The sequence below is a fragment of the Myotis yumanensis genome, unplaced genomic scaffold, assembly GCF_028538775.1.
Source record: "Myotis yumanensis isolate MYYU_CA2020_CCGP unplaced genomic scaffold, mMyoYum1.0.hap1 SCAF_12, whole genome shotgun sequence".
Taxonomy (NCBI): Eukaryota; Metazoa; Chordata; class Mammalia; order Chiroptera; family Vespertilionidae; genus Myotis; species Myotis yumanensis.
In genome coordinates, this window is record NW_027223763.1 from 17,428,880 (window position 1) to 17,444,399 (window position 15,520).

At 38.6% G+C, this 15,520-nt stretch overlaps 1 protein-coding gene across 1 annotated transcript in view; it reads right to left on the minus strand.

Moving 5' to 3' along the window:
- Positions 1–7,203, minus strand: part of UGCG (UDP-glucose ceramide glucosyltransferase) — a 33,090-nt gene extending 25,887 nt beyond the window's left edge. Inside the window, exon 1 of the mRNA XM_070430901.1 lies at positions 6,816–7,203. Coding sequence (XP_070287002.1) covers positions 6,816–6,913 — 98 coding nt within the window. The 5' untranslated portion in view covers positions 6,914–7,203. The remainder of the gene's footprint in view (positions 1–6,815) is intronic.
- Positions 7,204–15,520: the final 8,317 nt, after the last annotated feature.

Consider the following 15,520-nt stretch of genomic DNA (forward strand, 5'->3'; position numbering starts at 1 on the left):
TCATTGATGTTTCATCTCTCCCTCCCTCTCTGAAATCAATTTAAAAATATGTATGTATTTAAAAAGCTATGCAGTGGGTAGTATAGTATAAAAGCTGCAATACTAGAAAAGTTAGCAAAGGCAGAATTAATTTGAAAAAAATCTCCAGGAAAAGGACCTCTGGTTTACTAGAGGGTAGTTAATATTTACGGGTCCAAGATGTATTTCCACACAGGCCTGGCACCTCCAGTCAACTAATAGAAAAGATAGCGCCTAACACTAAACATTAGGACATGAAGTACGGAGGGGGGAAATGATCATCTGAGGAAGGAGAGGGATGGGGAAGAGAGAGAGGAGAAAAAAGGCAGGGGGTCTTATTTAGATCCTCTTGTCATCCAGCAATATGCCCCCTGAAGAGCTAAAAAAGGAAGAAAACCACTGTTTCCAAGCTTTTATATTATTTCACCACGGCCCCCAAGCTATCAAACCACATTAGCTCTCAATAAGGGGAATAAACTCATAAAGGTCACTTAACCCACTCTGCCCTCTGAGGCTATAATCATTGTTATTGCTAGGAAATACGAAATCTTGGGAATAAGAGCCTTGAATTTCAAAGGTTCTAATCCAGGGGTGGGCAAACTTTTTGAACCGAGGGCCACAATGGGTTCTTAAACTGGACCGGAGGGCCGGAACAAAAGCATGGATGGAGTGTTTGTGTGAACTAATATAAATTCAAAGTAAACATCATTACATAAAAGGGTACGGTCTTTTTTCTTTTTAGTTTTATTCATTTCAAACGGGCCGGATCCGGCCCAAGGGCCGTAGTTTGCCCACGGCTGCATCTGAAAATTATTATCTTAAACATTCTAGCCAGAAATCCCACAAAGGGGGATTTCTAAAATGTTATGAAATGACTAAGCATCAGTTTAATATTAACATTGGGAAGGAGTAAAGCAGTAGGTAAAAATACCAGTGAATAGATATAGTTTCAAAATATTAAAAATCATTTTCTAATTTCTAAGTTACCTCATTATTTTAATTGCAGGCTTATAGAAACTCTAAAGTGAAATCTGAACAAATAATTTCATTGAATAAGAATTGTTCATTGTATTAGTCACATTCCGCCTCATTTTTCAATACAGACCAATACTTAGCTCTTTATCTCATTTTAAGAAGATACACGACAATAGAACATCAAATCTAAATTAACTAGATACCATTACACACTGCATTTAATCTTTAAAAATAACCAACTGGTTATTTTGGTTTTTCTCAGCAACTTTACTACAATATTTGTATTAAATACTTTTTAACAATCAGGAATCTACAGATTAAGCATCTTGATCTGAAAACCAGATAAGGAGCCATATAAATTTCAAAAATAGGCTCAATTTCCTCCAGGTGCAAACACAAGGTTTTCTAGGAGAGTATAGATAAATGCTTATTTCAATTTATTTATACTTTAAGTTATTTCAAAAGAATTTGAGAGGACATAGAACACAGGTGTAGAAAATATTCTAAAATAAAATGCAGAATGTTTAGCACCATATTGTAAGCAAAATTGCCATTGTTCTTTAACTTTGCTTGTCAAAATACTGAGATATCAAATTTGCAATTTTACTAAATACACTAGAGAGAAGGAGAGGGGAAAAAAACCTTAGTTCTCTGCTGAAACATAACTCACATTAAGCTGAGAAGTATCTTTACTTCAGTAAGAAAGGAATAAAATCAAACAAATAATTTGGAAGGTGGGACAGAAGAAACTTATCAAAAATAAAACGGTTAAGATCTAATTTCTACATAAGTTAAGCTCTTGATTATTTGCTTTATGTTCAGTTGTCCATTTCAGAAAGATAAGCACAAGATTCCTTCAATTAGCTAGTCATTATAATCTGTTAAAAATGAATTGCATTTTCTTTATTCTATTTTCACATAATTTTGGGGGCTCTTGTTACTGTCAGTAAAAATAAGTAACTTTATGGGGTATTAGAAAATAAATACAAAGACTCTCTACAGTATCTCAACCAAGGTAAATGTTTGCACTATTCTCAAAAGCTAGAAGTATTTTAAGAAAACTTTACTGGTTAGCATTAAGAATATAACTTAAAACAATTCTGGAGCTGTCTCAAGTCTAAACACTCCAGATGGTTACTGGGGATGTCAGCTACATCAGTAGTGTTTACTTCAATTAAAGAAATGTGACTAAATCGTTATGTGTCCATAAAACAGAGGGAAGGGGATATATATCATGGTGCTATGCTGAAAGAAATCAATTTCTCCAAACTGAGCTGTAAATTGAACAATTCCAATTAAAAAACAAGATTACTTAGTGTGAATAGAAAGGTTCTAAAGTTCATTTTTAAGTAAAAATGTGTAAAAAGCCAAAAAAGTTTGCAAAAGTGTAAGATGGAGCTTGCCTTCATTAATTAAAACAGTGGATACTGGAGCAAGAACAGATCAATGAAACAGCATTGGGAAAATTGAAACATACCCAAGTATACAGAAGAATTTAGTCTACAATAAATATGATATTTCAAAACTGTAGAATAATCAAATAATCATTCAATAAACGATCCCGGGAAAAGTGGCTAAATATTTAGGTGAACCTAAAATTACGGCTCTAGATCTCTTAACAAAATAAAATATTGAGTACATTAAAGGGTGGAATATAAAAAAAAAATTCTGAGAAAACTCAAATACTAAAAAAATATATATATCTATATATATAAAAGCCTGTGTCCCTCCATCAGCCCAGTAGCTATGACACACACTGACCACCAGGGGGCAGATGCTCAATGCAGGAGCTGCCATGACGCACACTGGCCATTTAAAAAGAAAAAGCACCAAGGACCTGGTGCCCACAAACCAACACTTGGCTTCCCCCAAGGGGGACACAGGCCCCCGCCACCCCGGCCCCCCCGCCCTGCCCCGGAGCGACAGTGCACCAAATTGTAGCCAAAGCTGCCAAGACCCCATAGTGCAAAATGCGGCCCCCAGCCCAGCCCAGCCCAGAAACGTTGTGAGTGCGGGTTAATGACGTCACATAGCAACACCTAGCTTCCTCTCCCTAGCGACTAGGAACAGGTCTTGCTTTATAGTCAGGTGCAAACATTTCACACTTTAACCAAATGTCTGTGAAGCGTTTTCACGTGCCTCATCTCATTTGATCCTCACAGAAGTCCTGGAGTAGGTAGATAGGAGACTTGGTAGAACCCTATTTTCTTTTCATTAGCCAGAAAACAGAGATTTAGAAAGTTTAGAAACTTGACCTGACTAAAAAGAAGAAATGGTGGAACTTGAAAATGACTTCAGGTTTTCTCACTGCACAGAATATAGTCAAACACTGCTGTAATTAAATATTTCACCCTTTGTTCTCCCTGCATGATCTACAATAATAATCTGCTTCGTGTTGATATTTACTGCTGTGTTGCTGACAATTACCTGAAAGAGAAGTTGGGGTGCTTCACTGGGCTGGAAAAAGTTTAGCTAAATCAGAAAGCAGGTCTAATTAAGCACGTTTATCTCTATATATAAAGCTCTCACTGGCACCAATCGCACACATGTGTTTCCATCTGCCATTGTCGATCGTGAATTTGGTTGACACTTGTATTATAGAGAAAGGGCAAATGGTGATATTAAAATATTTCTTCTAATTAATTTCCTTTCAATGTGCACGAATCCATTAGGGACACTAATACTATAATAAATGGGGGGGGGGATATAAAAATTACACCAGAGTCAGAAAACATTAGAAGACTTGACTATGTAACACACACAGGCACACACACTTTTCTCCATGTTAAATATGTATACAGAACTGAAAGAAAAAAAAAACCACCAAAAAATACACCACCAAAAAACCCTGGGAAAAAACAGTAACAGAAACAATATTCATACCGAAAAAGTCAACTCAGGAATAGACTGTAGCACAGGCAAAGGATTCTCAGCAAGTAATTTACAACTACATGTAACTAACATAAATATATCGAAAGTGTTCCATGGAATTAATAATTAAAGCAATGGGGGGAAAAAACACACAGAAAACAGTAAAAAGCCTGGTATTTAGTAAGGGAAAATGGGGACCATCAGTCAGTGTTACCAGGTCTATGAATAGATACAACTTTCCTGTACAGCAGCAATTGCCAACCTGTTTCATCTCACACACATAAACCTATTACTAAAATTCTGTGGCATACCAAATATATATATATGTAATATATATATTGCCAATCAGACCCAAAAGAAAAGGTATAATTTTGATTCATTCACACTGGATGGCTATTGTTATGTTGGCTGTAGTCATTTTTTTCACTTGACAATCTAAACGAACAGAGGTCAGTGCCCCTAACGAAATAGTCAGGTATTGCATGTTTTAAACATTCTTGCAGCACCCTGGTTGAAAATTGCTGCTGTAGAGCAAGATGTATGGCTGCTATAGAGCAACATGTATCCAATATGTATCCAATGTGCACCACTAACAGCCCAATAGTACATCTTTCAGAAATGTAAACTAAGGAGGCCATCTCTCAAACACGTATGCACCTGAATGCATCAATGTGGTTTGTAATCTTGATAAATGAAACAATGTAAATGCCCATCAATAACAACAAATACATATTAGCCATCATAATGAAACGCCATGCATCTATTTAAAATGATGCAGAGATCATACATTTATTAATATGCAAAAAATATTCATGACATTTTTACGTGGAAGCTTCATGTGAGCAGCTGGATGTCTTGTCCTTCAATCTTATTTCCAGCACCTAGAACAGTGCCTTGTACTAAAGAACCTACCCCAAAGCATTTATCAATAGTTGAATTTTATTATTATTATTATTTTGTACATATTCTTTATTGATTTCAGAGAGGGAGAGGGAGGGAGATGGAAACATTAATGATGAGAGAGAATTATTAATTGGCTGCCTCCAGCATGGCCAGGATGGAGCCGGCCACCTGGGCATGCGCCCTGACTGGGAATTGAATCTCGACCTCCTGGTTCATAGGTGCATGCTCAACCACTGAGCCATGACGGTCGGGTTAAATAGTTTAATTTTAAAAGCAGGTTACAGAATAATAATCATAATAAAGTCCCTCTCTCTCTCCTTCCCTCCCTCCATTCTCTTTCTCCCTGTCCCCAACAGAAACATAATTGGAAGGATGGTCACAAAAGATTGACAAAGTAATGTAATTTTGATTGTGTTTAACTTTTTTCTCTATTCCTCTCTGTTGTGTCTAAATTCCTTATATTAGCCCTAGCCGGTTTGGCTCAGAGCATAGAGCACTGGCCTGCGGACTGAAGGGTCCCAGGTTCAATTCCGATCAAGGGCACATGCCCAGGTTGCAGGCTCAATCCCAGTAGGGGGCATGTAGGAGGCAGCCAATCAATGATTCTCTCTCATCACTGATGTTTCTATCTCTCTTTCCCTCTTCCTTCCTCTCTGTAATAAATAAAAATATATTTAAAAAAACAAATTCCTTATATAGAAAGCGTTTTTTATTTTTATGATTGGAAAAAGGAAAAATTGTTCTTAAAGAACTCATATATATATAAAATGAACTCCAGAATGTGTTTAGTGACTATAGCTAACAAACTCCATACACGAAGATCAACAACATCCAAATGGCATGTTTTCTTTCATCTTCAAAGAAATATCAATGTGTCTAGTACAATGAAGCATCTTTCTCCAATACCAGGAAATGCCACACTATATTAATGAAATGTAGTATTTCCAAAAGAAAAAACATACTTTTTCTGTAGTAAAAAGTGAAGAAAAAGAAACAAAAATTAATTTCTTAATGTCCTTCCCATCTTTTTATATACCCGATTCTAGTTGGTGGTAAAGATAACCATGCATAATCTTTTTTTTTCCCCCCCCGCTAAAAAAAACAGTGAATCCATATCCAGAGAATATGGCCTATGCGATTCTTTCATTTCTTTGTAAAGGTTGATTTCGGTTTGAAAACATGTAAATAATTGAAATATCAAAACTAGCCACATACCCCATAACCCTGTTTATTTTACTCATAGACTTGGATTGGAAATAACCTTATTCAGATTTTGTTATGTCCCTTCTGGAATGTAAGTTCTATGAGGGCAGGAATTCTGCCCTGATCATGCCTGTGACCTCAGTGAATAGCATCTAGGCCTCAAGAAGTACATGTTGTTAATGATGAAAAGTTTGTGTGTGTGTGTGTGTGTGTGTGTGTGTGTGTGTGTAGGGGACGCACATCTGAGCAAGACAATAAATAAGAAATTAGAATGAAAGGAAAGAAAACCACACTGAAATGTATAAGCTGACATGATTCAAGGGTATAACGCCACCTCGGAGGTGGACAGGCACTTGACACCTATCTGAGGGCATAGAGATCGTCTAGGAAGAAAATCCACAGGGAGGTTTCCAGGTGGCGGCTGTGTGCACCTCCCAGAAGATAGGAACGACCATCACCACAACAGAAATGTGTCCCAGGTCAAGGGGGGAGGGGGGGGGGGCGCGGAGAAGACACCATACATCTTGGCCCAGATGAAAAATCACACGAATCCCCAACACAGTCAAACCAAGCAAGCAACCTTCCGCCACACGTAAGAGCGCAGTTTCCTTTCCCCTGGCTGTGCAGTCGCCTGCAGCCCAGCAACCCCCTCCCTCGCCACTTTTCCCTCCCAAGGACCCCCCACCCTGCTGGTCCAAAGGGAGAGAGAATGGGGGAAACACTGAGAATTAGCTCTCTGCACCCCCACCCAAGCCAAATCCCCTCCAAAGCGCAATCCCTCCCACCCTCGCCTGTCCCTGAGGCCCCGAACCCGCCACAGGCTCCTCCAGCTGCCCCTCACTCACGTGTAGATGATGGACATGAAATGCATCAGCCACAGCACCAAGAAGAGGGAGAACCCGAATAAGGCCATTCCCTCCAGGGCCAGGTCCAGCAGCGCCATCCCCCGGCCCGGCCCGGCCTGCTCCGGCCGTCGCCGCGGACAGCGCTCCCGCAGGAGGAGGACAGGGTAGGCGCCCGCGGCGGGGGCGCAGGAGGGGAGAGGAAGGTGGGGAGAGGAAGGGGCGGAGTGGGGTGGGGACGGAAGGGGCGGGCAGGGCCTACGCGCCCCCGCCCGCGCGCACTCGCCCGCGCGCTGCCCTGGGCGCGCTCGCGACTCTGGGCGCTGCTGTGGCCGGGCTGGGTGGTCAGCGTGGCCGTGGCTCCGCGCCCCGGCTCGCCTCCCCTACGCCCTCGCGGCCGCCGGCCCGGCCCCGCGCGCCGGTGCCCCCGTCGCCGTCCCGCCGCCTGGCTCCGCGCCGCGCTGCTTCTGCCCTGCTCTGCCGCCGCGGCTCCGCGCTCTAATCGAAACCGGCGGCTGGCGCCCCGACTCCCCGGCGATCCCCGCCCCTCCCGGCCCCCGCCCTCCGCGACCGCGGCGCCCGCCCCGCCGAGGGGCGGTGCGCAACGCCCCTCCCCGCCCATCCTGCTGCCTCCGCGCCGGCTGCGTCACCCAGGCGAGCAACCCCCGGGCGGCTTCTCCTGCGGGATGCTGGCCGGGCTTTCCCCTGGCTTCTGTCTCCGCCGCCGCCTACCTTCCCGCGTCGGGCCGAGGCGCACGGGCGGCCAGCGTTGCAGCCCTAGGCCACCCTCCCTCGGCGGCGGCGGAGCGTGACTCTGTGTCCCACTTGGAGGCCGCTTTCCCTCTGCCCGGCTCTGGTGTTCCAGAAAAATACACTAGGCTCCAGGCAGCCGCCGGCTGTCTTGCAAGCGGGTTCCCAACGCTGCGTCCGCAGCCTGGCCGCGGGCATCCCTCCGAGCGGCGGAGGCCCCAGGCCACGTTCCTGGGCGCAGGGGTTTCCCGTCGCCTGCCCCCCTCACGGCCTTTAATGCTGTGGTGCCTTGGATCATAACGGACCTGAGTAGAGTAATCTGCTTGTGCCTCGCAGATCTCTAAGCATCTTAGAGGCCGCGTGTAATAGAAAAGAAACTCTCAAACACAATGTAAAGAGTCCGTCATTATCGAATTCCCTAAGAGTTACTGTTCGGGTAGCCATAGGTGGCTAATGAGCGCTGGAAATGTGGCTAGTACCGAACTGAGATGTGTGATGGGTGTAGTCTGAGACCACCTCATTCGTAAATTTTAAATAGATTACGTGTTGAAACAATAATATATTTGATATGTTGGGTTAAGTCAAATAAGTTAGTAAATTAATTTCGCTGTTCTTAACTTTTTAAATGTGGTTTGCTACTAGAAAATTTTAAATTACACAGGCTCTAAAAAGCAAAGAAAGGGCACTCTGGATCATAAGGTAACAGTGTTTATCTTCATTTAAAATCAGTCCAAGGAGATGTTTTAATCTAGTACTAAATGTTTCTGTTTGTTTCTTTAGCCCAGATGAATTTATATTGTTCCTTGATTGTTTCATGTTTAGACAGTGTTTATTATTTCAAGTGATTTCCTTATAAATAATCCATTACCCCCTTGAGTGATTTCAGAATTGAATTCAGTTTTGAAAAGAGTTTATTTTATCAGTGCAGTTTATAGTAGTTAATATTGATTAAATGAGCTACCTCAGTCTCCGGTTAAATGATAAACTACAATCAGGAAAGAGTTTAAATTAAGGTCCCTATTGAGAACCAATCCTGGACTCGCTGTACTGTTTGTTTTATCGGCTTTAACATCAGTGAGAAAGAATAGAGCTTAGAAACCAAACTCCCATTGTTGATTGTTATTGATAAGTTAATGTTACAGCAGGGTAGTGTATTATTATTGAAATAATATTAGAAATGGAAATTTTAAAACCTCACTGTTGCAGCTAATCACTCCTAAGACATTTTTTTAAAAAAAAAACAATTTAACCTGTTTTAACATTTCTAAAATGGAAATGCATCTCACAGTCAATGAAGTCTTACAATTAATTGGTGGGTGTGTTTTCTTAATCATATATAAAATCTCATACATTGCATTTTATAATCAATACCTTCATAGATTTGATGAACTACATCAATTGGTCGATTTAAGCATTTTGTTATATTCTTTATTTCTCCAAAACGTTTTTGGGAACCTTCTAACAAAGGATTTAATGCAGTATGATCAATTACATGGAAAATGAAGCCAAAGAATGGTGAAGAAACAGATATTCTTAAGGGTTAACAGACTTGCTATCATTGAGCATAATCGGTAGATTAAAGATCAGCTATGTTGTACTTGAGCCTAGTTAAACTTGGTCTATCTGGAACTGGTTGCTAATTTTAAAGCAGCAGTTTTAGAAAACTAATGTTAATTTTCTAAAGATACAGTAACAGTGTAAATTTCTTCCATGTAGTGCAGACAGGAGTCTAAGTAGCAAAGACCCTGTCCACTCCTCTCACCTTTGGTAGTTCACATTGTTTCAGTTGTTTGTCTGAAGGGCCTCTCTTTTAGAAAACTAATTCCACCAAGTTCAGGGCTTCTGACTTTTTCCAATGGCAATCCAATAACAGTATATATTAGAATTCATACAGCTTAAAGAGCAATGTTTCTAGAGGCAAACAAAATCCAAATCTGACTGTCATTGAATGGCCCTAGATATTTTAGTTTATAAAATCTAAACAAGGAAAGAACCCAAAATATCTGGTTCAAACCAAGTAATTGAAACACATTTTTTACTTGAACCAAACTCAAACCCAAACAATTTAATTATAGCTGATTCTAAACTGAAACTGAAATGAAATTGTATTGGTTCTTTTCCCACGTCCCAGAAAAGAGCAGCAGAAGGCTCTGAGAACACAGGTCCATAATTTACTTCAGCGAAACAAAGCAATTAAACTTTGGGAAATTGATATCCTTAGTTACATTTTATTCAGAATGCCTAAACTGTACTATAAAAGTTCCTGTTAGACTTTTTTAAGTTATAACATTTTTAATAATCATGATTCTTGATTTGGGTTGTATCTAAGAAAAACATCACCTTTGGTGAGATTTCTAGATAAATCAAGTTTAAATGTGACACTGAAAAGCTATGCACAGAAAAAAGACGGAAAGAAATTATACCACACAACTATGAGTATTTGTCTTTGAGGAATAAAATGTTGATTTTTTAAAAATTTGCCTATTTATATTGTTGACTTTCTATAATGAGTATTATTGTTTTTATGATGAAAAGTGACCATTTTTCTATTTTATAAAAAAGTTAATACATGATGAAAACCTATAGAGATTTTGTATACTTTATTTTTTTAAATTATGAGTGGTGCCCTGGGCAGTATGGCTCTGTTGGTTACAGCATCGTCCCTTACACCAAAAGGTTGTGGGTTCAATTCCTGGTCAATACCAGGTCGCAGGTTCAGGAGGCAGCCAGTCGATGTTTCTTTCTTTCTTTCTCTCTCTCTCTCTCCCTCCCTCCCTCTCTCCCTCTCCCTCTCCCTTCCTCTCTCTAAAATCAATAAAAACATATTTTTTTAAAAAGGTGTATACATTGCCCTAGCCGGTTTTGCTCAGTGGATAGAGCGTCAGCCTATGGACCTAAGGGCTCGATTCCAGTAAAGGGCATGTACCTAGGTTGCAGGCTTCTTCCTGGCCCAGGCCCTGGTCAGGGCACATGCAGGAGGCAACCAATCAATGTGTTTCTCTCACGTCGATATTTCTGTCTTTCCCTCTCTCTTCCTCTCTCTAAAAATCAATGGGAAAATATCCTCCAGTGATGATTTAAAAAAAAAAAAGGAGCATACATCAAAACCCATAGTTTACATTAGGAGTGAACCCTAATGTAAACTATGAACTTTTGGTGATGCTGATGTGTCAATGTAGGTTCATCAACTGTAACAAATGTACCACTCTGGTACAGAATGCTGATGTTGATAGTGGGGGAGGCTGTGCATGTGTTGGGGCAGGGAGTATCTGTACTTTCTGCTCAATTTTACCGTGAACCTACAACTGCTCTGAAAAATAAAGTCTATTGAATTACTGAGTGCTCTGTTAAAGGAAAATTATTGGAAATGCTATGTGTCTGAATAAGTGAGATAAACTAGTCTGTCATTAACTCCCAGGGCCTTGCACCTTCTAGGCCAGCTATTTTCAACCTTTATTATCTCATGGCACACATAAACTAATTACCAAAATTCAGCAGCGCAGCAAAAAATATATTTTTTGCCGATCTGACAAAAAACAAATAGGTATAATTTTTATTCATTCACACTGGACAGATACTGTGTTGGCTGTTGTCATTTTTTCATTTGACAATCTAAGTCAGTGCCCCTGACTAAATTGTCAGGTGTTGCATGTTTTAAAAATTCTTGTGGCACACCAGTGTGTCTGCCGAGGCCCAGCAGTTCAAAATTGCTGTTCTAGGCACTCCCATATTTGTTGAACGAGTGAATAAATTATCTGTATTGAGGAAAGTCACTGGAAAAATTGCTCACTTTTCTCCTTCGTTTGCTAGTACTTTAACATTTTCTTGTTGAAAACAACCCCTCTTTTGTGTTACAAAATTAGATCACAGAGTCAGTGTGAGAGTAACTACATATTAGTTCACCTAATCACAGCCTGAAGACCTGCTGCATAGCCCATGCTCTACTTGACAGTCAATAGCATATTTTTATGTCAATATTGGACATAGTTTCCATGTTTGTCATTATTTTAAAGAATCTTTCATATATTAAACATTTTAAAGATCACAATTCAGTTCCTGTGGTTAATGTGTTATTTTTAAAAGACATGCATACTGTAAATTTTCAGCTCTATAAAAACTTTTGAAAAAACAAGTTTGTTTTTAAAGGAGATCCTCAAGGAATTGGGTGAATTTGAAATTTCAAAAACAAAGTTAGAATTTATCTAAAATTTGTGGTGCTAATGCCAAAAAAAGCTATTTAATTCTTGTCCTTTTCCCCCTAAGCATTTTTGAAATTAGAAAAATGTCTTACCTACTTATCAGCTCAGGTGCTTAACTTAACATTAGTTTTGTTACCCATGAAATGGTAACTTTGTAAAAAGCCTTCAGATTCTCAGATACTATGTTACTGTGAATCACCTTCAAATGCACAAAGCTTCTAGGCAAATAGTTCAGGGCCTCATCTGATAAACCACTGTTATAGTGTGTTGGCATGTATGGGTGTGGTCCAGGGGAGTGCCTAGAGTTCACTAGAGTTCATTTCATTCTCAGCTGTTTTGCCAACTCATATCCAAATGACTAATTAAAATGTTTTACCTCATACTCATTTGTCTTTTCAAATGGCATATTTGATTTTGTGTTAATCCAAAGTGTGCCAGGTTGCACTAGTGTTCATCGTAAAGCAAGCTAAATTTAAATATTTAAAATATTTCCAAATGTGTCATGTGTAAATATCAACTATTTTCTTGTTCAGAGTGTTTTTAAATTGCTTTACTTTTAGATAAATATTTATGACTCAATTCAAATTATTAAAGTTTATAATGTTAAAACATTTACCTAAGCTGTGAATGTGTGTAAACAAACTTGGCAACTTTATTGGAGAGAGAAGCTCTAATATTTATTGAATACAGGGAGATAAGTTGTATGCCAAGCAAAGTTTTAAAGTATTAACTTGATTTTTAAAAAAGTGATGAAATGTATAACTGGAAGCCAAAAAGATTAACTACTCAGGTGACATATCTGATGACTAAGGGAGCTGGAGTTCGGACTTAGGACTATTCTAATCCGAAGCCAGTGCTCTTTATATAAACAAATACAGTATTAAGTAAATTTAAACGATATATGGTAGATGATCAATCCTCAAAGTTCAGATTGCAAAAGTAGATTCAGCTCAGCATTTTTCAGTTTGGTAGCCATTCTATAGAAGTCAATTTTACCACATGAGACATAGGAAAATATATTAAGAATAAATCATATATTTTATGCTAAGATGCACTGGCAATTTAAGCACCTGGCTCTTCTTTACCGTATGTTTTGCTTCAGTTAGGAGGAATTTCATGAAATATACTGTCATTTCAAAACAATTTATCTACAAGAGTAAACAAGTAGAAAAATTAAAAAACAATAAGAAAATGAAAAAAAATCTGTTTCCTTGTGTATCATCCATAGTATTAATGACACTATAATTAAAGTGTGAATTTAACTTTTACTAAGGAATAAAGGCTGTAGATAACCTGGACCTCCTGAGTTTGGGATCTCTACAAAGCACCTTCTATCTTAAGAATGCTCTGTTTTAAGGTACAGTGTAGACTACTGGTTAAACACATATCAACTGATGGTTTGAATCCCAGTTCTACCATTTCTTAACTATATGAACTCTGTTGTGAGGACTAAAGTGAACATGTAAAATATTTAGAACAGGTCCAGGCAAATGTAAATTCTATGAATGTTTTATTATTATTCCTTAATAGAGTTCATTCATTCTAATTTCATCTAGATCATTAACTTTTGTTTTCTCCATTTCTCCCTTTACTGTTCCTACCTATAAAAAAAATAAAATTAACTATACTTATAAGTTATTTTTAAAGCAAATCAGTCTCTCTGTGACAGAAACATACAACACTCACAATTCTGTTTATTACATAAACCAGAATGTTCTATAGAAACCATCTTCTTGATAACATAACTGGCTTAGTCAATTAGATACAAATGCAGTTAGATGACAATTGTATGGAATAGAAAAAGTATAATTAAATAGTAAACAGCAATCAAAGATACTTTATTCCATAAGAAAAATAAATTTGAGGCATTGAAATAAAATATTCTACACAAGCAAAGCATAAGATTTAAAAAGGTATTTATATATACTAGGGGCCTCTGACATAAAAGAAACGTTGATATTAAATAAGTGCTAATGCTATTTTTGGTATATTTTTGTATACTCAGAATACAAATCATCAAGATATCAGGTTTAACAGAAGACAACGTTTTCAGAGTCTAGTTTACACAATAGATGACAATATTACTTCTTAGCTCAGAATTGATTTTTTAAAAAAGTAACATTTGCCTGAATGAGTACCAAACTCACAATGAATTTGTGAAGATGAGTCCTCTACCAAGCCTAATAATTTCATGTCCAGAAATCATATCAGATTATTTTTAAGCCTTTACTTCATTGTGGGTACAAATTTGAAGTGCTATCTCCAATGGGAAGAAGCATGAAACAGTACATGATGCAACCATTGGGGCCTCTTCTATACTAAGTTCATCCCTAAATTCAATCACCCATTTAAATTATTTTGAGATCATTTGGGTTCGGGTGCTATCATTAATGGTTAGTCACCATACAATGGAAAATACTGAGCAGAATTATTTGAACGGTCTGTCAAGATGACAAAGTAAATGAAGTAACAAATCCAGTTACTCCTTTTCCTTTATTCCTCAACAAATTTGATGAAAAGCAAGTGTGTTCCAGGAGCACACTGTCCTCATGCTTTGGATACAAAGTTAAAATGATAGAATTTTTTTCCAAAATAGATATTAGAATGCAATGTTATGTTCAAGAGATATGAGGAGAACTGTTTGGGACTTGGGAACAATTGCTTTTCTTTAGGAAAGTCTAGAAAGATTTCAGGGAGGAGTGCTGGATCCAGATGAAACAGTAAGAGGTTATCAGGTAAAGAGTGAGAAGAAAGCAGGGTGTCCTCTGTGGTTACTTTTTGAATATAAGTATTTGAAACAACTGAGCAATCCGGGGGAGGAGGCTGGGAGACCATCAGAAAACAGTCTGGATGAATACAGTTTGCAAAACAGTGATGTTGGTTCACTGATAAACTCATTGATAGGTATGTAATTGAAAATCCAGTTACAGGGATTTAAATGATTGTCTAAATCAGGACACTTGAGAAATAAAGGGGCACCACTGACAACCAGGCTAGGAGAACGGTGTAAATGGAGACCGTCCTAGGCAAATTAGCTGATCAAACACTATTGGCACAGGAGTCAGGCAAGGCTCAATCGAGGCTCTTGCTCCATCCTTCTGGCTCTGTGTCAATTTTATCTTCATGGTTGTAGATGGCAGCTAACAGTTATCTGTACCTAATGGTTTTCCCTCCGCACGCAGGAAGAGAAAAAATTCTTAGTTATTCACAACCACCTAACAAAAATCTTAAGTCTCTCTCTCCCTCAGCCCCCAACTGGAATGCTCTTGATGCCACTTGCTAACTGATAGTAAGGATGGTAGTAAAGGTAATCACCCAAACTGATGGCAGTGATATATATACTGGATGGGAAAATCAAACTAAAGGGATAATAACCACATACTATATTGAGTTTTTCCAAAACAATGGAAAATTTCTAGGAAGTCTTAAATATGAAAAATCCCAGTTAACCTCTTTCAGCGTTTGTTATTTATTTTAAATATCAGCTTTACTGAAATATAGTCACTTAATCATAAAATCCACTCTCTTAAAGTATACAATTATGTGATTTTTACTCTATCACAGAGTTGTACAACTATTACAACTTAACTTCATAACTTTTTCATCACTGCGAAAAGAAACTCCACACCTATTAGCAGTCATTCCTCATCGCCCCCTCCCCTAGCCCATGACAACCAGTAATTTAATTTCTGTCTCTATAAATTTGCTATCCTGGACATTTCTTTTTAAAATATATTTTTATTCATTTCAGAGAGGAAG